Genomic DNA, 24,982 nt, shown 5'->3' on the forward strand with positions numbered 1-24,982 from the left:
TTTTTTGTAGAGACAGGGTTTTGCCATCTTGCCCAAACTGGTTTTGAACTCCTGGGCTCAAACGATCTGCCCACCTCAGCTTCCCAAAGTGCTGGGATTACAGGTATGAACCACTGCATGCAGCCCATTAGTAACTATTAACAGGAGTGTTGGACAGGTATGAATAAAATCCTTTACAAATTCCTATAAAGATGGGAAATGAAGTAAGTACAGACTAAGAAGGGAAAAAGCAAAAAGATATTGCAGATACTGGTTTGCAAAGTAAGATAACAAATATTTATTGAATACTTAAAAGCCAGGTGTTGTGGTAGGAACACACACACACACCCCTTTCTTCATCCTAACAACAACCAAAAAAAGTAAATATTATAGTCCTCATTTTATAGAAGAAATTGAAGCTCAGAATGGTTCATATAGCTGACAGTGAACAGAGTCAAGACTTAAACACAGAATTTCTGATTCTAAAATGTAGTTTAACATATTTGAAATATAATTTTTGATCAGAAGTTATATACAGTTGGACTATAAATGAATGTTTTTATGCAAAGGTAATGCATATTAGGCACTATTTCACAGTTCCCCTGGATTTGAGTTATTTGAAGATGGCCAGAGGGGATTTTCACTTCCAACCAAGATGAAATAAGAGAAATTAGATATTTATTAATACCCTTCTGCCTAAAACAACTAGAAAACTGGGCAACATATATAATAAAATGTCTTCTGGATTTTGGAAAGAAAGCAGCTGAGGACCTAGATCTCTGAGAGAAGAGAAACAAACACAGTGAGTTTATCTTTGCACCAGCTGTCTCCCTGGGGGCAGTTTCCAGGCTTCAGTGCAGGGAGGGGGACTAAGACAGAGCTTTCCCAGAGGTGTGCAGAGAGCAGAGTTCAGTGTGGCCAAGGTGGCTAGAATTTGCAGAGTCAGGTCCTGGAGACGTGAGAGCAGCACAGGAAGGTGCAGAGGGCCCTCAAGGCTTTGCTGGCCCAAGGTGTTTGGTTGAGTACCGATCTGCACAAACTCCTCTTTGGAGTAGGAATCCAAAGATCTCAGAAGAAAAATATCTTCAAAAAGCAAGTAGGTAGTATGATTATGATAGTATGATTAAGAAGCTGTGGTGAAGATATATATTACTTTAGTCAGTAAGAAAAAAGCTATTGGGCCAAGCGAGGTGGCTCACACCTGTAACCCCAACACTTTGGGAGGCTGAGGCGGGCGGATCACTTGAAGTCAGGAGTTCGAGACCGGCCTGGCCAACATGGTGAAATCCCATCTCTACTGAAAAAAAAAAAATACAAAAATTAACCGGGTGTAGTGGCATGCACCTGTAATCCCAGCTACTCAGAGGGCTGAGGCAGGAGAATTGCTTGAACCTGGAGGGGGAAGTTGCAGTGAGCCGAGATTGTGCCACTGTACTCCTGCCTGGGGGACAGAGCAAGACTCTGTCTCAAAAAACAAAAAAGCTATTAAAAACCCGGGACATTTTGGGAGGCCCAGGCGGGTAAATCACCTGAGGTCAGGAGTTCGAGACCAGCCTGGCCAACATGGCAAAACCCCATCTCTATAAAATACAAAAAAAAAATTAGCTGGGCATGGTAGCACATGCCTGTAGTCCCAGCTACTCGGGAGGCTGAGGTAGGAGAATCACTTGAACCCAGGAGGTAGAAGTTGCAGTGAGCCAAGATTGTGCTACTGCACTTCAGCCTGGGCAATAGAATGAGACTCTGTCTCATAAACAAACAAAAAACCCAGGAAAGTCTATATAAGAAACATACTGTCCAAATTTACAACAAAACAAAATATGCCTTTATTTTAAGCAACTGTTGGAGTGAAAGAAAAGATAATCCATTTGACACTTATGCTTGCAATGTCTTACTTAAAGCGTCACATAGTTTGGTGATACAAGATGGTAAAAAAAAAGTATGTGTTCACAGATTACATGTATATATGTATTATATATGATAGTGATAACAATTGTATTTTGTCTCACATTTAGAATAAGCCTACAGACAAAGCTTGAGGAAATTATAGATTAACTGAAATTTAAAAGTTAAAAATCTTCATATAAAAATGGTATGGTTGGCAGAACTTGAAAGTGGAGGGGAAAATAAAGTGAACACTAGTGTAAGTTAACTAATTTACATAGAGGGAATCAAGATACTGTTTAAAATTGATAGAACAAGAGATTGGTTAGAGGATATTCACCTTTAAAATTTACAAAGATAATCAGAATTTAAAATTACAGAGATAATCAGAAGACAAATATTTTGATGTATTAAATGGGGAAGGTTGGCATGATGGAAAGTATGGTAAATGAGGCAGTTTCCTCATCTTTAAATCAGGAATTCAGTAGTATGGTTTAAAGACGGTAGCATAAGAACCGGAGGTCTAAGTATAGTGATTATTACCCCCAGCCCCAGAATAACTAAAGTGAGAGTTTAAATGATTTACTTCTGTGGGATAAAACTTGGCTTGGGGGGATAGAAACTGGAGCCTTTATTTTTCATTCTATACCATTTATTCACTTTAAACTTTCATATGTGTTTAATTATCCCTAATGAATATCTTTTTTAGCATCAAAATATATGGACCAGCTTTATTCTTTGACTGTTGTTGTATCCTGATGTGTCTTGAGATTGCTGAAAATGCTAATGTGATAATAAGCCACATAAACTTTTCAGATAAGGAAGGTGACTGGTTTTGTTTTGATTTTTGATGATTGTTCTACATCTGGGGACTAGACTTCAGTTCTGGGCACTAGAATATTAATAACTGTAGAGTGTATATATAGAAAAGAGCATCCAAGCTGATGAGGAGATCTAGAAACATTACTTATGACAAAAGGTAAAGGGAACTGCTGATGTATCATCTGGGAAGCTATATATCAGAAGTGAGGGGAGCATGGTCACTAGCTTTAGATATATGGAAGAAAGGGTGTATTGTTCTGTGTGAGCAGAAATAGGACCAGTGGGTAGAAATTACAGAGTGGTAATATTATAAAAAGCTTTCTGGCTACCAGAGCTGTGTAATGATGTCACTGTTACTGTTTAGACAAAGATATTGTGGAGAGTGTGCTCACATTTGGTTAGGATTCTCCGAGAGGAACTTCTGAGGTTCCTTACAACTTAAAGTTTCTGAAGGATTAGTTAGAAATAAGTATTTAAAGTAGTCCATAATTGTAACCCAGAAGAGTACAATTAACTCAATATATACTTTTTAGATAGTCATTGTGTTAGTCTGTTCTCCCGTTGCTATAAAGGAATACCAGAGACTGAGTAATTTATAAAGAAAAGAGGTTTAATTGGCTCACGGTTCTGCAGGTGTACAGGAAGCATGGCAGCATCGGCTTCTGGGGAAGCCTCAGGGAGCTTTTACTCATGGCAGAAGGCAAAGCAAGAGCAGGCATCTTACATGACAGAAGCAGGAGGAAGGCAGGGGGAGGTGCTACACACTTTTAAACAGCTGAATCCCATGAGAACTCACTCACTATACAGTACCAAAGGGGGATCATGCTAAACCATTCATGAGAACTCTGCCCCCACCCATGATCCAGTTACCTCCCACCAAGCCCCACCTTCAACATTGGGGATTACAATTCCACATGAGAGTTCGGTGGGGACACAGATCCAAACCATACAATTCCACTTCTGGCCCCTCCAAGTCTCATGTCCTTCTCACGTTGCAAAATACACTTATGCCTTTCCAACAGTACCCCCAAAGTCTTTACTCATTCCAGCACTAACTCAAAAGTCCAAAGTCTTATCAGAGACAAGGCTAGTACCCTCCACCTATGAGCCTGTAAAATCAAAACCAGATTAGTTACTTCTAAGATATAATGGGGATACAGGCATGGGGTAAATATTCCCATTCCGAAAAGGAGAAATCAGCCAAAAGAAAGGGCCTACAAGCTCCGTGCAAGTCTGAGACCCAGCAGGGCACTCATTCAACCTTAAAGCTCCAAAATACTCCATGGGAACACTGATGCAAAGGGTGGACTCCCAAGGCCTTGGGCAGCTCGGCTCCTGTAGCTTTGCAGGGTTCATCTCTTAAGGCTGCTCTCATGGGCTGGCATTGAGTGCCTATGGCTTTTCCAGACACGGTGCAAGCTGCTGGAGACTTTGTCATTCCAGGGTCTGGAGGACAGTGGCCTTCTTCTCACAGCTGCACTAGGCAGTGCCCCAGTGGGGACTCTGTGTGGGGGGTCCAACCCCACATTTCCCCTCTGTGCTGCCCTGGTAGCAGTTCTCCATGAGGGCTCTGCCCCTGCAGCAGGCTTCAGCCTGGACATTCAGGTTTTTCCATATATCCTCTGAAATCTAGGTGGAGGTTCCCAAGCTTCAGCTCTTGCATTCTGTGCACCTGCAGGCTTAACACCACATGGGAGACACCAAGGCTTATGGCCTGCACCCTCTTAAGCAGTGTCCTCAACTGTACTTGGGCCCATTTTAGCTACAGCTGGAGCTGCTGGGGTGCAGGGAGCAGTGTCCTGGGGCTGCACAGGGCAGCGGGGCCCTGGGCATAGCCCACAGAACCATCCTTTCCTCCTAGGCCTCTGAGCCTGTGTTGGGAGGGGCTACCTGGAAGGTCTCTGAAATGCCTTCAAGGCGTTTTTCCCATTGTCTTGGCTATCAGCACTTGCCTTCCTTTTCGTTGTGCAAATTTCTGCAGCCTGCTTGAACTGTTCTCCTGTAAATGGACTTTTCTTTTCTACCACATGGCCAGGCTGCAAATTTTCCAAACTTCTATGCTCTGCTTCCCTTTTAAATATAAGTTCTAGGGGAGGAGCCAATATGGCAGAATATGAACAGCTCTGGTCTACAGCTCCCAGCATGAGTGACGCAGAAGACGGGTGATTTCTGCATTTCCATCTGAGGTACTGGATTCATCTCACTAGGGAGTGCCAGACAGTGGGTGCAGGTCAGTGGGTGCATGCACTGTGCGCAAGCCGAAGCAGGGCGAGGCATTGCCTCACTTGGGAAGCGCAAGGGGTCAGGGAGTTCCCTTTCTGAGTCAAAGAAAGGGGTGACAGACGCACCTGGAAAATCAGGTCACTCCTACCCAAATATTGCGCTTTTCGGACGTGCTTAAAAAACGGCGCACCATGAGATTATATCCCACACCTGGCTCGGAGGGTCCTACGCCCACGGAGTCTCACTGATTGCTAGCACAGCAGTCTGAGATCAAACTGCAAGGCGGCAGCGAGGCTGGGGGAGGGGCGCCCACCATTGCCCAGGCTTGCTTAGGTAAACAAAGCAGCCGGGAAGCTCGAACTGGGTGGAGCCCACCACAGCTCAAGGAGGCCTGCCTGCCTCTGTAGGCTCCACCTCTGGGGGCAGGGCACAGACAAACAAAAAGACAGCAGTAACCTCTGCAGACTTAAATGTCCCTGTCTGACAGCTTTGAAGAGAGCAGTGGTTCTCCCAGCACGCAGCTGGAGATCTGAGAACGGGCAGACTGCCTCCTCAAGTGGGTCCCTGACCCCTGAACCCCGAGTAGCCTAACTGGGAGGCACCCCCCAGCAGGGGCACACTGACACCTCACACGGGAGGGTATTCCAACAGACCTGCAGCTGAGGATCCAGTCTGTGAGAAGGAAAACTAACAAACAGAAAGAACATCCACACCAAAAACCCATCTGTACATCACCATCATCAAAGACCAAAAGTAGATAAAACCACAAAGATGGGGAAAAAACAGAACAGAAAAACTGGAAACTCTAAAATGCAGAGCGCCTCTCCTCCTCCAAAGGAACGCAGTTCCTCACCAGCAACGGAACAAAGCTGGATGGAGAATGACTTTGACAAGCTGAGAGAAGAAGGCTTCAGACGATCAAATTACTCTCAGCTACGGGAGGACATTCAAACCAAAGGCAAAGAAGTTGAAAACTTTGAAAAAAATTTAGAAGAATGTATAACTAGAATAACCAATACAGAGAAGTGCTTAAAGGAGCTGATGGAGCTGAAAACCAAGGCTCGAGAACTACATGAAGAATGCAGAAGCCTCAGGAGCCAATGCGATCAACTGGAAGAAAGGGTATCGGCAATGGAAGATGAAATGAATGAAATGAAGCGAGAAGGGAAGTTTAGAGAAAAAAGAATAAAAAGAAATGAGCAAAGCCTCCAAGAAATATGGGACTATGTGAAAAGACCAAATCTACGTCTGATTGGTGTACCTGAAAGTGATGGGGAGAATGGAACCAAGTTGGAAAACACTCTGCAGGATATTATCCAGGAGAACTTCCCCAATCTAGCAAGGCAGGCCAACATTAAGATTCAGGAAATACAGAGAACACCACAAAGATACTCCTCAAGAAGAGCAACTCCAAGACACATAATTGTTAGATTCACCAAAGTTGAAATGAAGGAAAAAATGTTAAGGGCAGCCAGAGAGAAAGGTCGGGTTACCCACAAGGGGAAGCCCATCAGACTAACAGCGGATCTCTCGGCAGAAACCCTACAAGCCAGAAGAGAGTGGGGGCCAATATTCAACATTCTTAAAGAAAAGAATTTTCAACCCAGAATTTCATATCCAGCCAAACTAAGCTTCATAAGTGAAGGAGAAATAAAATACTTTACAGACAAGCAAATGCTGAGAGATTTTTGTCACCACCAGGCCTGCCCTAAAAGAGCTCCTGAAGGAAGCGCTAAACATGGAAAGGAACAACCGGTACCAGCCGCTGCAAAATCAAGCCAAAATGTAAAGACCATCAAGACTAGGAAGAAACTGCATCAACTAACGAGCAAAATCACCAGCTAACATCATAATGACAGGATCAAATTCACACATAACAATATTAACTTTAAATGTAAATGGACTAAATGCTCCAATTAAAAGACACAGACTGGCAAATTGGATAAAGAGTCAAGACCCATCAGTGTGCTGTATTCAGGAAACCCATCTCATGTGCAGAGACACACATAGGCTCAAAATAAAAGGATGGAGGAAGATCTACCAAGCAAATGGAAAACAAAAAAAGGCAGGGGTTGCAATCCCAGTCTCTGATAAAACAGACTTTAAACCAACAAAGATCAAAAGAGACAAAGAAGGCCATTACATAATGGTAAAGGGATCAATTAAACAAGAAGAGCTAACTATCCTAAATATATATTTACCCAATACAGGAGCACCCAGATTCATAAAGCAAGTCCTGAGTGACCTACAAAGAGACTTAGCCTCCCACACATTAATAATGGGTGACTTTAACACCCCACTGTCAACATTAGACAGATCAACGAGACAGAAAGTCAACAAGGATATCCAGGAATTGAACTCAGCTCTGCACCAAGCGGACCTAATAGACATCCACAGAACTCTCCACCCTAAATCAACAGAATATACATTTTTTTCTGCACCACACCACACCTATTCCAAAATTGACCATATAGTTGGAAGTAAAGCACTCCTCAGCAAATGTAAAAGAACAGAAATTATAACAAACTGTCTCTCAGACCACAGTGCAATCAAACTAGAACTCAGGATTAATAAACTCACTCAAAACCACTCAACTACGTGGAAACTGAACAACCTGCTCCTGAATGACTACTGGGTACATAACGAAATGAAGGCAGAAATAAAGATGTTCTTTGAAACCAACGAGAACAAAGACACAACATACCAGAATCTCTGGGACACATTCAAAGCAGTGTGTAGAGGGAAATTTATAGCACTAAATGCCCACAAGAGAAAGCAGGAAAGATCCAAAATTGACACCCTAACATCACAATTAAAAGAACTAGAAAAGCAAGAGCAAACACATTCAAAAGCTAGCAGAAGGCAAGAAATAACTAAAATCAGAGCAGAACTGAAGGAAATAGAGACACAAAAAACCCTTCAAAAAATTAATGAATCCAGGAGCTGGTTTTTTGAAAGGATCAACAAAATTGATAGACCGCTAGCAAGACTAATAAAGAAAAAAAGAGAGAAGAATCAAATAGACACAATAAAAAATGATAAAGGGGATATCACCACCGATCCCACAGATATACAAACTACCATCAGAGAATACTACAAACACCTCTACGCAAATAAACTAGAAAATCTAGAAGAAATGGATAAATTCCTCGACACATACACTCTCCCAAGACTAAACCAGGAAGAAGTTGAATCTCTGAATAGACCAATAACAGGAGCTGAAATTGTGGCAATAATCAATAGTTTACCAACCAAAAAGAGTCCAGGACCAGATGGATTCACAGCCGAATTCTACCAGAGGTACAAGGAGGAACTGGTACCATTCCTTCTGAAACTATTCCAATCAACAGAAAAAGAGGGAATCCTCCCTAACTCGTTTTATGAGGCCAGCATCATTCTGATACCAAAGCCAGGCAGAGACACAACCAAAAAAGAGAATTTTAGACCAATATCCTTGATGAACATTGATGCAAAAATCCTCAATAAAATACTGGCAAAATGAATCCAGCAGAACATCAAAAAGCTTATCCACCATGATCAGGTGGGCTTCATCCCTGGGATGCAAGGCTGGTTCAGTATACACAAATCAATAAATGTAATCCAGCATATAAACAGAACCAAAGACAAAAACCACATGATTATCTCAATAGATGCAGAAAAGGCCTTTGACAAAATTCAACAACTCTTCATGCTAAAAACTCTCAATAAATTAGGTATTGATGGGACGTATTTCAAAATAATAAGAGCTATCTATGACAAACCCACAGCCAATATCATACTGAATGGGCAAAAACTGGAAGCATTCCCTTTGAAAACTGGCACAAGACAGGGATGCCCTCTCTCACCACTCCTATTCAACATAGTGTTGGAAGTTCTGGCCAGGGCAATTAGGCAGGAGAAGGAAATAAAGGGTATTCCATTAGGAAAAGAGGAAGTCAAATTGTCCCTGTTTGCAGACGACATGATTGTATATCTAGAAAACCCCATTGTCTCAGCCCAAAATCTCCTTAAGCTGTTAAGCAACTTCAGCAAAGTCTCAGGATACGAAATCAATGTACAAAAATCACAAGCATTCTTATACACCAACAACAGACAAACAGAGAGCCAAATCATGAGTGAACTCCCATTCACAATTGCTTCAAAGAGAATAAAATACCTAGAAATCCAACTTACAAGGGATGTGAAGGACCTCTTCAAGGAGAACTACAAACCACTGCTCAAGGAAATAAAAGAGGATACAAACAAATGGAAGAACATTCCATGCTCATGGGTAGGAAGAATCAATGTCGTGAAAATGGCCATACTGCCCAAGGTAATTTACAGATTCAATGCCATCCCCATCAAGCTACCAATGACTTTCTTCACAGAATTGGAAAAAACTACTTTAAAGTTTATATGGAACCAAAAAAGAGCCCGCATCGCCAAGGCAATCCTAAGCCAAAAGAACAAAGCTGGAGGCATCATGCTACCTGACTTCAAACTATACTACAAGGCTACAGTAACCAAAACAGCATGGTACTGGTACCAAAACAGAGATATAGATCAATGGAACAGAACAGAGCCCTCAGAAATAACGCCGCATATCTACAACTATCTGATCTTTGACAAACCTGACAAAAACAAGCAATGGGGAAAGGATTCCGTATTTAATAAATGGTGCTGGGAAAACTGGCTAGCCATATGTAGAAAGCTGAAACTGGATCCCTTCCTTACACCTTATACAAAAATCAATTCAAGATGGATTAAAGACTTAAACGTTAGACCTAAAACCATAAAAACCCTAGAAGAAAACCTAGGCATTACCATTCAGGACATAGGCATGGGCAAGGACTTCATGTCCAAAACACCAAAAGCAATGGCAACAAAAGACAAAATTGACAAATGGGATCTAATTAAACTAAAGAGCTTCTGCACAGCAAAAGAAACTACCATCAGAGTGAACAGGCAACCTACAAAATGGGAGAAAATTTTCGCAACCTACTCATCTGACAAAGGGCTAATATCCAGAATCTACAATGAACTCAAACAAATTTACAAGAAAAAAACAAACAACCCCATCAAAAAGTGGGCGAAGGACATGAACAGACACTTCTCAAAAGAAGACATTTATGCAGCCAAAAAACACATGAAAAAATGCTCGTCATCACTGGCCATCAGAGAAATGCAAATTAAAACCACAATGAGATACCATCTCACAACGGTTAGAATGGCAATCATTAAAAAGTCAGGAAACAACAGGTGCTGGAGAGGATGTGGAGAAATAGGAACACTTTTACACTGTTGGTGGGTCTGTAAACTAGTTCAACCATTGTGGAAGTCAGTGTGGCAATTCCTCAGGGATCTAGAACTAGAAATACCATTTGACCCAGCCATCCAATTACTGGGTATATACCCAAAGGACTATAAATCATGCTGCTATAAAGACATGCACACGTATGTTTATTGCGGCATTATTCACAATAGCAAAGACTTGGAACCAACCCAAATGTCCAACAATGATAGACTGGATTAAGAAAATGTGGCACATATACAGCATGGAATACTATGCAGCCATAAAAAATGATGAGTTTATGTCCTTTGTAGGGACATGGATGAAATTGGAAATCATCATTCTCAGTAAACTATCGCAAGAACAAAAAACCAAACACCGCATATTCTCACTCATAGGTGGGAATTGAAGAATGAGATCACATGGACACAGGAAGGGGAATATCACACTCTGGGGACTGTGGTGGGGTGGGGGGAGGGGGGATGGATAGCATTGGGAGATATACCTAATGCTAGATGACGATTTAGTGGGTGCAGCGCACCAGCATGGCACATGTATACATATGTAATTAACCTGCACAATGTGCACATGTACCCTAAAACCTAAAGTATAATAAAAAATAATAATAAATAAATAAATATAAGTTCTAGTTTCAGGTCATGTCTTTGCTCATGCATATGAGCATAGGCTTTTGGAAGCAGCCGGGTGACTTCTTGAATGCTTTGCTGCTTAGAAATTTCTTCCACTAGATACCCTAAATTCTCTCTCAAGTTCAAAGTTCCACAGATACCTAGGGCAGGGGCACAATCCAGCCAAGCTCTTCGCCAAGGTTTAACAAAAGTGACTTTGCTCCAGTTCCCAGTAAATTCCCCATTTCCATCTGAGACCTCCTCAGCCTGGCCTTCACTTTCCATATCACTATCAGCATTTTAGTTACAACCATTCAACAAGTCTCTAGGAAGTTCCAAATTTTCCCTCATCTTCCAGTCTTCTGACCCCTTCCCACTCTTCCAACCTCTGCCCATTACCCAGTTTCAAAGCTGCCTCCACTTTTTCAAGTATCTTTATTAGTCCATTCTCGCATTGCTATAAAGAAATACATGAAACTGGGTAATTTCTAAAGAAAAGAGGTCTGATTGCCTCATGGTTCTGCAGGCTGTGCAGGAAGCATGGCAGCATCTGCTTTTGGGGAGGCCTCATGGTGGAAGGCAAAGTGGGAGCAGGAGCAGGAGGAAGGGCGGGGAGGTGCTACACACTTTTAAACAACCAGATATCATGAGAACTCTACCACAACATCAAGGAGATGATGCAAAACCATTCATGAAGGATCCATCCTCATGATCCAGTCACCTCCCACAGGCCCCACCTCCAACATTGGGGAACACAATTTGACACGAGATTTGGGTGAGGCCACTGATCCAAACCATATTACACATGTTTTCGGTAGGCTTTAGGATACAGAGATAAATAAGACGTGAATAGACTCAAGGAACTCAGTCTAATATGGTCCATTTCAGTTTGACAGTTGTGTCATGAGGGTACCTATACTGGCTTTTCCATTCTCTAGAGACATAAAGGTGAACTAGTCATAACTCATCCTCATGACCCCATGGTCTACAGGGGAGACTGTCAGGTATACATGTTTCATTACATTATAGCTGAAGAGCAAAGAGTGAGGGCAGGGAAAGCTTCACAAAAAAAATGATGACTGGTCCAAGTTTGTCACCAGCATGCTCTGTCACTCTCCATGCTGTATCATGTGGGACAAGGCAGGACCTTCTCTAGGACATGGTTCATAACTTCTTATATACAAAATAGCCAGGGCTAGCATCCCAGCTGCTCCAAAATTCCATGATTCTAATATGGTGATAATTGTTTTTCTCATCAAAATGTTTTAAGAAAATAGTCCAAATTTTAAAATATGGTAAAAAATGTTTTATCTAAGTCTAATCTTAATGGATATCCTTTCAAATTAAGTTTTTGCTAATGAATTTCCTGGAACAACTTGTTCCGTTAGTCCCTTTACTTAATGTCTTTATGTAACATTCATTTGAAATACTATGCACATTATAAAATTTTGCATTAATTAGTATGATACCCAGTGTGTGATATTATTAATATTTCAGGAAGCATTCTTTTTAATTTCACTTTAGATCACCCCTGTGATTTTAATTCCTGTATTTCTTTTGAAGGGAAACAGCTTTATCAAATAGGATTTTAGATTTTAAATTTTGTACTTTTTGAGCGTATAAAGATTGCTTTTAGAAGTAAAATTTTAGTGAACTTGAAATTCTCAAAGAATCACTGAGATTTGAGAAGTGACTTTTTTCTCAGAGGAATGATCCAGTGCACTGAAGAAAAATATTAATTAGGGCTGGATTTAATTACCATTGTAGATTTATTGGTGCAAGAATTTCAACAAGTTTTTATTGCCTTTAAATAACATTCATAGCCATTTAATAAGCTAATAAAAGTATAATATTTGACCTCCCAATAATAGATGTTCAAACCGTAAACATGGTTTTGCCAAGAAAATTATTAAAATCATTATTTAGAAAAAATGTTTGAATCGTGTTATTTTCTCTTGTATCACAGTCAACTCCATAAACTTTTCTGGGTTATGTGCTTGCATTTTATGGAAATAGTTTTGTCATTTATAAAATTCCACAACTGAGTTTTGTTTTCATCAATATTTACATTGAGGTACACTTAGGAACTACAAAGTTGAATTACACAGTTGTTTATCTGGAAGCTCAAAAATGTTGAGATCATCTTTATTAGAATTTCTTTCATCCGCAGCTGTGTACTAATTGAAAAAACTGAACTGGAAGCTGAAAGATGGGATTAACTACCACCCTACTACTTAGTGTGTGTTAATCCTACTGACATGACTTCTACCCCTTTAAAATACCGGATGATAGCTACTTCATAGAGTTCTTGTTAGAAAAAAGTGACTTAATACTGGTGTCTGGCACATAGAAATAACTTAATAAATATGATAATTTTTGGTTTTTTGACATCTAAGAAGATTTAATTAACTTTTCTCAATGGAAACTGTATCATTTGAGCAATACAATAATCTGTTAGCCATGAAATTTAGCATGTGTAATTAATGTAAAAATTATTGAGGTATTTTACATTGTATTTTTTGTGTTAAATTTTCAGCATCTTGTGTGTATTTTACACTTAACAGCACATCTGAACCTGACTAGCCATATTTCAAGTATCTTCCACTTGGCCAGTGACTGCAGCATTGGATAACAAAGGTCTAGCCATATTTTGGGTGATTAATAAATGACTATCCCAAGGCAAACTTTCAAAAAATAATTTTTTTTCCAACAGACTACCATGGCTGCAGGAGTCTTGCCTCAGAATGAACAACCATATTCTACCTTGGTGAATAACAGCGAGTGTGTTGCAAACATGAAAGGTAATGTCTCTTTAATACAGTTTTTGTCTTTCTGTGCAAGCTGGCGTTTAATAAAAGTAGCTATATGAATGGACACAAAAGAAAAGGCTCTCTTCTTCATATTGGAATCCCAGGTTGCAAGTATTACTTACTGCCTTACCATCTTGGCCTGTTAGAATTCCTTTTCAAAATCCTGAATAATGGCCTTGGCCTTTTAAGAAGGAGTATTGCAAACAGTGTTTGTCTCCTGCATAATTATCATCAGCTGAGATTATGCATTTGTTCCTATCATCAAAGGCCTACTTATGAATCAAACTTTAATTTTGTTCTCCTTTCATTAGTTGTAAGTGCCACTTAGCACATCCAGAAGCACTCTAGCCCTACTTCTCCCAGTGTCTTTTCTCCCATGCCGTTTTGCTTTTTATATGACACCCCAGGCAAGGACAAGTGTCGTGACTTGAACTCTTACTACCACATTTGCCCTTTACTCTTCCTGACCATCACAAGCTCTGAGCTGGAAGCCTCCCTGCTTCTGCTTTGATATTGCTGGTCTTGCTACCACCACCGGCAGTTAGCCAAGGGAGATGTTAAGTAATTTCTCTTGGCAGTACCACTTGCAATATTTTCTAACTGCCCCCTTGGGGCTTTGCCCACATTCACTTTAGTCCTACTGTATAGAGAACTTTGAAGGATTTCTCCCCTAAGTATGGATTAGATGATAGGAAGAAGAGTAAAGGAGTAAGGGTCTAACTAAAGGTATTGAGTTCAACACTTGCTAGGAACAAGTCAGTTCTGTTGTGTTCTTGCTGGAATCTGACCACTCCACCAGGGGGCGTTCTCTCTCATCAAGAAAACCATTGTTTCCCACTTCTCATCTTGTCTAAACTCCATATCCTTGTAGATCCTCCTTCATCTGTCTTTGCTGTGTTTGGCCCTAGAGGCACTAATACTACTGGTAACTACCATTTGTGGACAGCTTCTAGGTGCCAGACTTAATGTGTTAGTTTCCCTGGTCTTAGAAAGAAGTACTGTCTAAAACAAACATAAGAATGATGTCTAGTGGCTGCTTCCCTTCTAGAATGTTTCTTTCCCCCTGAGTAACTCTTCAGCCAACAAGTCTGAGTCAGACGAACCTTTTTCCCTTTTCTTTCTTCTGTTGTAAATGTTACCTCTTAGTTGGTGTTTCTCAATGGCAATTCTGTTGGCTTTGGGGGTGGGACAACTCTTTGTTGTGCTGGAGAGCTCTGAGCACCTAAGACATATAGCATCTCTGACCCCTCCCACTAAATCCAGTAGCATCCCCAGGTTCCAGTGACAATGAAAAAACCCAGCATATTTCCAAAGACCCCCAGGAAGGTTGTACCACCTCTATTGTGATCCACTAGGTATGCTGATTTTTACGTTTCCAAAAAACATTTTTTAATTAAAATTTTCCTCTTAGTATAAATGCAGCTAATTTTTAATTAGGAAAAAATCTAGACAAATAACATCTGCTTTATAGCTAATTTTATTAGAGCATATCTCATCTATAAAGATAGTTATACTTTATTATGTTTGTGGATGGGAAGTATTTTTTTAAATGTTATATAATGATTCATGGGAAAATTTAATTGGGGGGGATACATAAATAAAGTATTTATTTTTAAAGGAAAACAGAAAACTTATCAAGAAGTAGCTGTGGAGTGAGACAGAACTAGAGTTAAATCTTGATTCTACTACTTAAAAAAAGAATTACTTTTTTTTTTATTTTTTGAGATGGCGTCTCACTGTGTTGCCTAGGCTGGAGGGCAGTGATGCAATCTTGGCTCACTGCAGCCTCCGCCTCTCAGGTTCAAGAGATTCTCCTGTCTCAGCCTCCTGAGTAGCTGGGACCACAGGTGCATGCCACCATGCCCGGCTCATTTTTGTGTTTTTAGTAGAGATGGGGTTTCACCATGTTGGCCAGGCTGGTTTTGAACTCATGACCTCAAATGACCCGCCTGCCTCAGCCTCCCAAACTGCTGCGATTACAGAAGTGAGCCACCATGCCCGGCCATAAAAAAATTAAAAAATAAAAAATAAAAAACTTTTATTACAGAAAATTTCAAACACAAAAGTATACAGAATAAAATAAAGATCCCCATATTTGTATCATCCCCCATATATGCATCATCCCTCAAATATGTACCATAACCCAGCTTTAACAATCTCAGCCACTCACTTCTCTCACTCAGTTCCCTGCATCCGTATTACTTTGAAGCAAACTCAAGGCATCGCGTCATTTTGTTAAATAACCACATCATTGGCTGGGCGCGGTAGCTCACGCCTGTAATCTCAGCACTTTGGGAGGCTGAGGTGGGTGGATCATTAGATCAGGAGTCCGAGACCAGCCTGGCCAATATGGTGAAACCCCATCTCTACTAAAAATACAAAAAAATTAGCCGAGCGTGGTGGCGTATGCCTGTAATCCCAGCTACTCGAGAGGCTGAGGCAGGAGAATTGCTTGAACCCGGGAGGTAGAGGTTGCAGGGAGCCAAGATCATGTCACTGCATTCCAGCCTGGGTGACACAGTGAGACTCCATCTCAAAAAAAAAAATAATAATAATAATAAACCACATTATTACTACCATACCTCAAATAATCAACAGTATTTACTTGATATCATCAAATATCTAAACAGTGTTCAATTTTCTAATTGTCTTATAGATATACCATAGATATAATTATACATGTATGTATCGTGTGTGTATAATTTGTTTGAATTGGGATCCAAAAGAAGTCAATACATTGTAATTGGTTGCTATTTAGCTTCAATCTCTTTTCTTTTTTGTCTCCCAGGCTGGAGTGCAGTGGCACCATCTCAGCTCCCTGTAACCTCTGCCTCCTGAGTTCAAGCGATTCTCATGTTTCAGCCTCCCGAGTAGCTGTGATTACAGGCATGCGCCACCATGCCTGGCTAATTTTTGTTTTCTTAGTAGAGACAGGGTTTAGCCATGTTGGCCAGGCTGGTCTCAAACTCCTGGCCTCAAGTGATCCACCTACCACAGCCTCTGAAAGTGTTAGGATTACAGGCGTGAGCTACCGTGCCCGGCTTTCAGTCTCTTTTAAACTTGGGCTTCCCTCTGTCTCTTTTTCCTTACAGTTTATTTGTTAGAGAAAACAGGTTTTTTTGCCTTGTGGAGTTTGCCACAACCTGTATTTTGCTGATAATATCGACATGATATTTTCTATAAATTGGTAGATAGATGTAGAGTCTAGTCAGATTTTTTTTTAATTAGCAAGACTGTTTCATGGGCAGTGCTATATTCCTCCCTCAGGATGCCCAGGCTGTATGATTGTCTTGCTTTTTGTGATGTTAATTTTTTTATTTTGAAATAATTTCAAACTTACAGTAAAGGTACAAGAAAAGCACACAAAAGAACTCCTACATTCTATTCACCCAGAGACCCCCATTCAAGTTTTGTCAGCAGTCCCAATAATATCCTTTAATAGGAAAATGATTCTGGTAATGTTTTTTAAATCCCTTTCAAAGGCCCTAGTCACTCTTTTCTTGACCTTTATGACCTTAACATTTTTTAAGATTATAGACTATTTTTTTTTGTAACATGTTCCTCAATTTGGGTTTGTCTGCTGTTTCCTCATGATAAGACTGAGATTATGCATTTTTGGTAGAAGGGTCACAGATAACACAAGATGTCGTTTTGCCCCGTCACTGGTTATGTTTAGTTTGATCACATCAGTAAAGTGGTGTCTGCCAAAGTTTATCCATTATAAATTATTCTTTCTCCCCTCATAGTTAATATTTTAAGGAGAGATGCTTTCAGACTACGTAAATATCCTGTTCCACATCCAACTTTTACCTAGCAGTTTTAACATCTATTGCTGTTTCTTGCCTGAATTAATTATTACTGTGATAGATAACTGGAGATTTTCTTCCCCTGCCCAACCCTCCGATAACTGGAGATTTTCTAATTTCATTATTCCTTCTGTTTTTATTAGTTAGCATTCTAGTGTAAAGAAGAATTTCCTATTATTTGTTTGATTATTTATTTATTTAGCATGGATTCCACTTTTGTTCAGTGGATTGTAATCCTTTACTATGATTTATTTGGATGCTTCAGTTTCCCCATATTTGGACAGTAAGAACCCCTTCAAGCTGTTTACAATGTCCATTTTACATGTCCCCACCATTCCTATATTCCTCACTCTCTGGCACAGCAAAATCTTCCAGCTCATTTTTTTCTTTTCTTGCCCTGGCCCAGAAATCAGCCATTTCTTCAAGGAGCCTTGGTTCTTTTTAGTAGGAAATATAACCAAGATCTGGTATGCTCACTACTACTGGAATATCATGATTCCCAGCCCCTTTTAGGGGACAAATTTGGGAAATATGTGTTCACACATATACATATGTACCTGTCCATTTTTACGGGTACAGTCATCCCTCCTTGTACACAGGGGATTGGTTCCAGGACCCTCCCACCCCCGGTATACCAAATCCATGCATACTCAAGTCTCACAGTCTCCTCTGTGGTACCCACCCATACTAAAGGGTTTTGCATCTTGCATATACTGTATTTTCAGTACCTTTTGGTTGATAAAAATCTGCATATAAGTGGACCAGCTCAGTTAAAACTTGTATTCAAGAGTCAACTGTATATTTATTTCTGTTTCTGTCTATATATATTGAAAACCACAAGTTCACTTTGGTACTTCCATTTTTTTTTTTTTTTTTTTTTTTGGACAGAGTCTCGCTCTGTTGCCCAGGCTGGAGTGCAGTGGTGTGATCTCTGCTCACTGTAACCTCCGCCTCCTGTGTTTAAGCAATTCTCCTGCCTCAGCCTCCCAAGTAGCTTGGATTACAGGCACCCGCCACTGCGCCCAGCTAATTTTTTTAGTAGAGACGGGGTTTCACCATGTTTGCCAGGCTGGTCTTGAACTCCTGACCTCAAGTAATCTGCCTGCTTCAACCTCCCAAAGTGCTGGGATTATAGGTGTGAGCCACCATGCCCAGCCAATACTTTCTTTTTCTTTTTTTTTTTTTTTTTTGAGACGGAGTCTCGCTCTGTCGCCCAGGCTGGAGTGCAGTGGCGCAGTCTTGGCTCATTGCAACCTCCGCCTCCCGGGTTCACGCCATTCTCCTGCCTCAGCCTCCCGAGTAGCTGGGACTACAGGCGCCCGCCACCACGCCCGGCTAATTTTTTGTATTTCTAGTAGAGATGGGGTTTCACTGGTTAGCCAGGATGGTCTGGATCTCCTGACCTGGTGATCCGCCCGCCTCTGCCTCCCAAAGTGCTGGGATTACAGGCATGAGCCACCACGCCTGGCCAATACTTTCAATTCTAATCCATTATTACACCATCTTTATAGCTGTTCCCATTTATAATTATGTAAGAATGAGAAACCTGGCTCTTATTATCCCCAGTATGTTTGCTTATTTACTCAGCCATACTTTTCCTAACCAGTCTCTCAACCCTGCCAGGCCATCACCCAACTCGGCTGTATTTTCCACACAGGGCCCATACCCTGCCAGGCCCCACAGCATATGCCATGCACCCTACTATTTGCCTGCCTTGTGTTGCCCTGACCTTTGCTAGATGACCCTTGCTTAGGCTTTATGTATGGCTCTTTCTCTTTCATTATATATACATTTTTAATTAAAATATTGAGATAATTGTACATTCACATGCAAATATAAGAAATAATACAGAGGAATCGTATTTACCCTTTATCCAGTTTCCACCAATAGTAGCAGCTTGAAAAACTATTGTGTAATAATAATATCACAGCCAGGATATTGACATTGTTTTGGTCAAAATACAGAACAGTTCCATCAACACAGGATCCCTCCTACTTCCTTTATAGTTAAACCCACCTACACTCCTAACTCTGGCCTGTGGCAACCACTATCTGTTCCCCAGTTCTACAATTTTGTCATCGCAAGAATGTTATGTATATAAAATCATACAGTATGTAACCTTTTAGGAGTGACTTTTTTCAGTCAGCCTAATTCCCTTGAGTTTCATCCAGGTTGTTGTGTGTACCAATAATTGAGTCCTTTTTATTGCTGAGTAGTATTCCGTGGTATGGATGTACCACAGTGTGTTTATCAGTTCATTCACTGAAGGGTGTCTGGATTCTTTCCAGTTTGGGGCTATTATGAATAAAGCTGCTGTAAACATTCATGTATAGATTTTTGTGTGTAGATGGGTTTTTATTACTTTGGGATAAATACCCAAGAATTTACTTTCTAGGTCATATGATAGTTGCATGTTTGACTTTATATGAAACTGCCAAACTGTTTTCCAGAGTAGTTGTACCATTTTACATTCCTACCAGCAATGTACGAGTGATCAAGTTTCTCTACATCCTCACCAGCATTAGGTTTTATCAGTATTTATTTTAGCCATTAGAGCAGTTCTATAGTGGTGTCTTTTGTGGTCTTAATTTGCATTTCCTTAATGGCTAATGATGATAACCTCTTTTCATGTGCTTATCTGCCATCTGCATATTCTCTTTTTACATATCTGTGCATGTCTTTTATCCACTAATTGTTTTTTTTACTGTTGAGTTTTAAGAGTTCTTTATATACTCTAGATACTAGATCTTGCTCTGATACGTGGTTTGCAGATACATTCTCCCACTCCGTAACTTACGTTTCCATTTCTTCATATGATCTTTCTCTGAGAAAAAGTTTTTAATTTTCATGAAGTCCAATTATTCTTTTATGGATTACACTTTTGCTGTCAAGTCTTCAGAACTTTTCATCTATCCCAGTGCCCTGAAGCTATGTGAATGTGTTTGTAGATTCACTGTTGGGTTTCACTGATCTATATATCTGTCCATCCACCAATACCACCCTTCATGAATACTGTAGTTATGTAATAGGCCTTAGTATTGGATAGAGTAATTCTTCCCACTTATCCTCTTTTTCAGGATCATCTTAGATAGGACCTGTGACTTTAAATAAGCTTATTTATGTCAGCAAAAAATGTTACTGGGATTTTTATAAGAATTAAATTTGTAAATCAATTTGAGGAGATTGCCATCTTTATTTTGTTGCATCTTCTAATTTATAATCACGTTTCTCTTTTTTTATATCTTTGATTTATTTCATCAGAATTTTATAATTTTCAGCATATAGATTCATACATGTTTTAAGTTTATATTTAAGTATTTCATTTTCTTTGGGGAGATTTTAACTGGTATTGTGGTTTTTTTGTTTGTTTGTTTTGAGATGGAGTTTCACTATGTTGCCCAGGATGGGAGTGCAGTGGCATGAACTCAGCTCACTGTAACCTCCACCTCCCAGGTTCAAGCAATTCTCCTGCCTCAGCCTCCTGAGTAGCTGGGATTACAGGCACCTGCCACCACGCCCAGCTAATTTTTGTATTTTTAGCAGAGACACGGTTTCACCATATTGCCCAGGCTGGTCTCAAACTCCTGACTTCAGGTGATCTGCCCGCCTTGGCCTCGCAAAGTGCTGGGATTATAGGCATGAGCCACCACACCTGGCCTAGGTATTGTGTTTTTAAATGCAGTTTCCACATGTTTTTTGTTTGTGTATAGAAATGCAATTGATTTTTGTGTGTTGATTTTATGCCTTACTATTTTGCTGAACTCACTTTCCATTCTGGAAAGTTTTTGGTGATTCCTTGGGATTTTCTTACATAAACAATCATGTCCGCAAATAAGGACAGTTCTATTTCCTCTTTTCCAATTCATATGCTGTTATTTTTTTTTTCTTGCCTTATCATAGTAGCCTAAAACTTCTACCAAGCAGAATAAGAGTCACAAGAGCAGAGTCTTTGCCTTCTTCCTGACCGTAGGGGGAAGGCATTCAGTCTTTCACCTTTCAGTATGATGTTAGCAGTAAGTTTTCCATAACAAGTTGAATTAGTTCCCCTCTATTCTTAACTTGCTGAGAGTTTTTATCATGAGTCAGTGTTGAATTTTTTTATCTAATGCTTTTTCTGTGTTAATTGATATGATCATATGATTTTTCTTCTTTAGCCTGTTGGTGTAGTGGATTATATTGATTGATTTTTTAATGTTAAACCAGCCTGTACCTATAATAAATTTCATTTGGTAGTGGTGTATAATTCTTTTTATGCATTGCTGGATTTGATTTGCTCATATTTTGTTGAGGATTTTTTTCCTAAGTTCAGGATTGATGTGGGACTATAGTTTTCTCTTTTTGTACTCTCTTTATCTGCTTTTGGTATCAGGGTAATGTTAGCCCCATAAAAGGAAGTGGGAAATGTTCCTTCTTCTATTTTCTGGAAGGCATTGTGGAAAATTGGTGCCCATTCTTCTTTAAATGTTCGGTAGCATTCTCCAGTGACGTCATTTAAGCCAGGAGATTTCTTTTGGGGAACTTTTTGTTTATTAATTCAATTTCTTTAATTTTTATAGAACTGTTCAGGTTGTCTCATTCATCTTGGTTGAGTCTTGCTAGTTGGCAGTGTTCAAGGAGTTGATCCATTTCTTCTAAGTTGTCAAATTTATGTCAACAATTTCTAATTTGTTTGTATTAGTTCGTTGTTATCCTTTAAATGGATGCCAGATCTGTAGTGATAGCTCCTGCTTCACTCCTGATATGGGTGATTTGTGTCTTTTTTTTATTTTTGTCAGTCTTGCCAGATCTGTAGTGGTAGCTGTGTTTCATTCCTGATATGGGTGATTTGTGTCTTTTTAAAATTTTTGTCAGTCTTGCTAGAGGTTTATCAATTTTATTAATTTTTTTCACAGAGCCAGCTTCTTATATCACTGATTTGCACTGTTGTTTTCCATTTTTAATCTTACTGACTTATGTTCTTATTTTTATCTGTCCAATGCTTGTTTTGTGTATGCTTTGCTCTCATTTTTCTAGTTTACTTAGGTTGAAATCTGGATTACTAATTTGAGATTACTAATTTGAGATCTTTCCTCTCCTCTAACATAAGCATTAAGCGATAGAATTTCTTACAAATCTCTGCTTTACCACCATCTTATATATATTTTGATATATTTTCATTTTATTCAGTTCTGTGTGTTTTGTAATTTCCTTTGAGACCTCCTATTTGACTCATGATTTATTTATAAGTTTGACGTTTAATTTCCCAAGTCTTTGGAGTTTTTCCTGCTGTCTTTCTGTTATCAATTTCTAGTTTGATTTCATTGTGGGCAGAGAACATTCTCCATATGATTCCAGTTATTCTAGGAATCAGTGCCAAGACACATTATAATTAAAGTCCTTATTGGAAATTTTCAGCATATCATTTATCTCCATTTTGATGTCTGTTGATTGTTTCTTCTGATTCAAGTTGTGATTTTCCTCATTCTTGGTATGACAAGTGATTTTCAACTGTATTCTGGACATTTTGGGTCCTTTTTTTTCTCACTTGTCAGGCAGTGTTCTTCTTGAAGCATTAGCCAGGAGTCAGGTGAGTGTATATGCCCAGCTCCCTGTTCAGCCTCACTGACACCACCCCAACAAAAGTTGGGTGCTTCGAAACACTGCCTCAGTCCAGATGATGAAGTGGAATTTCAGCTCTCTCACCAGTTCTGTTTGACATCTTTGTGGTGAAAGTGGAACATTGCCTTGCACTGTCATGTTGCCTTTGAGTCGGGGGGATAAGATCAGCAACATGAGAAAAAACAAATCTGGGCCCCACTGCCACCTAGGAAGAAGTAGAGGGCAACTCATACTGCTTTGTTTCTGCAAGGTGTGACTGAAGCTCATTCCCAGCTGGGCCCTGTGGTCCTCAGGGGAGGAGAAGGTGGAAAGTGCAATGCCAAGCCTCCCACTCCCCACCACCTCTTTCCTCCTCATACAGGTGGAGTTGGGAGTTCAGCTCCCCACTGGACCCCATTGACACCAGGGGACTGGGAAACGGGGATGTTGACTATCCTGCTTCACACCCCCTCATTCTGCTTCATTGATGGCAAATGAGTGTGGAGGCTCAGCTCCCCTTGAAGCTCCCCTGTTGCTTGGGGCAGTGGCAGCAGGGACGTGAATACCAACTAGCCTTTCCTCCTACTGCACTGTTCAGTCTTGTGGACGCCAATTGAATGTGGAGGTTTGTCTCCCCACTGGGCCTCACTAAGATGAAAGTTATGGGGAAAGTAGAGTGTTTAGAGGCCCCCACTTGCACAGCTTTGTTCAGTGTCCTTGATGATGGATGAGAACGAAGGTTCAGGTCTCCACTGGGTCCCACTTATGTAGAGGCAGGTGGTGAGCCTGGTATTGACTAATCCCACTTCAAACCACCCTGTTAAGACTGGTTACTGCTGGATGAGACGCAGCTCACAGATAGACTCCAGTGACACCACCCTGGCAGGGGAACTGCAGCACTGCCCATTTCTATCTGATGGGGGGAAATCATCTTTCTGCTCAGGTCACCACCACCACCCAGCAGGGGAATCAGAGTGCCACCTGCTTCTTCCAGTTGGGGTATGGAAAATTAGCTCCCTGATCAGCCCCAAAACCACCCAGTGGGGGAATCAGAGCACCACATGGTCCTTCTAGACACAGTAGAAGATGAGATCCATGTTTATCCTTCCGACACCACCTGATGGGAGAAGTAGATTGATTCCACTTCTGTAGAGCAGGAGTATTTGATAGATGATCAGCTCCCTCTCCATCCTCTCTGAAACTGGGGGTTGGAAGATGATGTGGCATTTTTAACTGGAGTAGCGTGGGTATTGCCAAAAATATATTCAGTCGTTAGGTCACATATTCCACAGACCTTTGGCAAAGGGGGACAGGCTTTTCTTATAGCTTGTTCTGGGTTGAAGGCTTCTGCAGCACCCTATTGGGGATATATTGGAGGCAATAAAGAATCCCAGGTAGCTCACAGCCATATTGTTCCTCAAGTCCTGAGGTCCTTAGACAGTCTCTCACTCTCAGAGTCTTCCTATGTTTATCTGTTCTATTGTGTCCAGAGTTTCTAAGACGTAAGGATGAGGAATGGGGCAACTCTACTTGGACAGAACCAGAAGTCTGCCTAGTAGCTTTTTGCTTTATTAAGGAAAAGAGAGCAGGAAGGAGGGAGAAAGGGAGAATTTCCTTTAACTTTTTTGAGGTATAATTATCAATAATTCACCCATTTAAAGTACCAATCCAGTGTTTTTAGAACATTCAAAGAGCTATGTAACCAACACAAAGTCAGTTTTGGAAGATTATTATCACCCCAAAAAGAAACCTTGTGCTTTTTTGTTTTGGTGTGTTTTTTGTTTGTTTGTTTGTTTGTTTGTTTGTTTGAGATGGAGTTTCGCTCTTGTTGCCCAGGCTGCAGTGCAGTGGCATGATCTTGGCTCACTGCAACCTCTGTCTCCCAGTTTTCAAGCAATTCTTCTGCCTCAGCCTCTCAAGTAGCTGGGATTACAAGCGCATGCTACCGCACCCAACTAATTTTGTATTTTTCGTGGAGACAGG

The 24,982-nt window shown here is 40.5% G+C and overlaps 1 protein-coding gene across 4 annotated transcripts in view; it reads left to right on the forward strand.

Annotated features, from left to right (window-relative positions):
- PTPDC1 (protein tyrosine phosphatase domain containing 1) overlaps window positions 1-24,982 on the forward strand; it is a 79,061-nt gene that overhangs the window by 26,503 nt on the left and 27,576 nt on the right. For 3 of the 4 annotated variants that reach the window (XM_031014858.3, XM_055349948.2, XM_031014860.3), the window contains exon 2: window positions 13,520-13,607. In XM_031014858.3, the coding sequence (XP_030870718.2) occupies window positions 13,526-13,607 (82 nt within the window). In that variant the 5' untranslated portion in view covers window positions 13,520-13,525. Of the gene's footprint in view, window positions 1-10; window positions 104-13,519; window positions 13,608-24,982 lie in introns of all 4 variants that reach the window. The other variant, XM_031014859.3, reaches the window with a different exon arrangement.

This window comes from Gorilla gorilla, chromosome 13 (assembly GCF_029281585.2).
Source record: "Gorilla gorilla gorilla isolate KB3781 chromosome 13, NHGRI_mGorGor1-v2.1_pri, whole genome shotgun sequence".
In the NCBI taxonomy this organism is placed as follows: domain Eukaryota; kingdom Metazoa; phylum Chordata; class Mammalia; order Primates; family Hominidae; genus Gorilla; species Gorilla gorilla.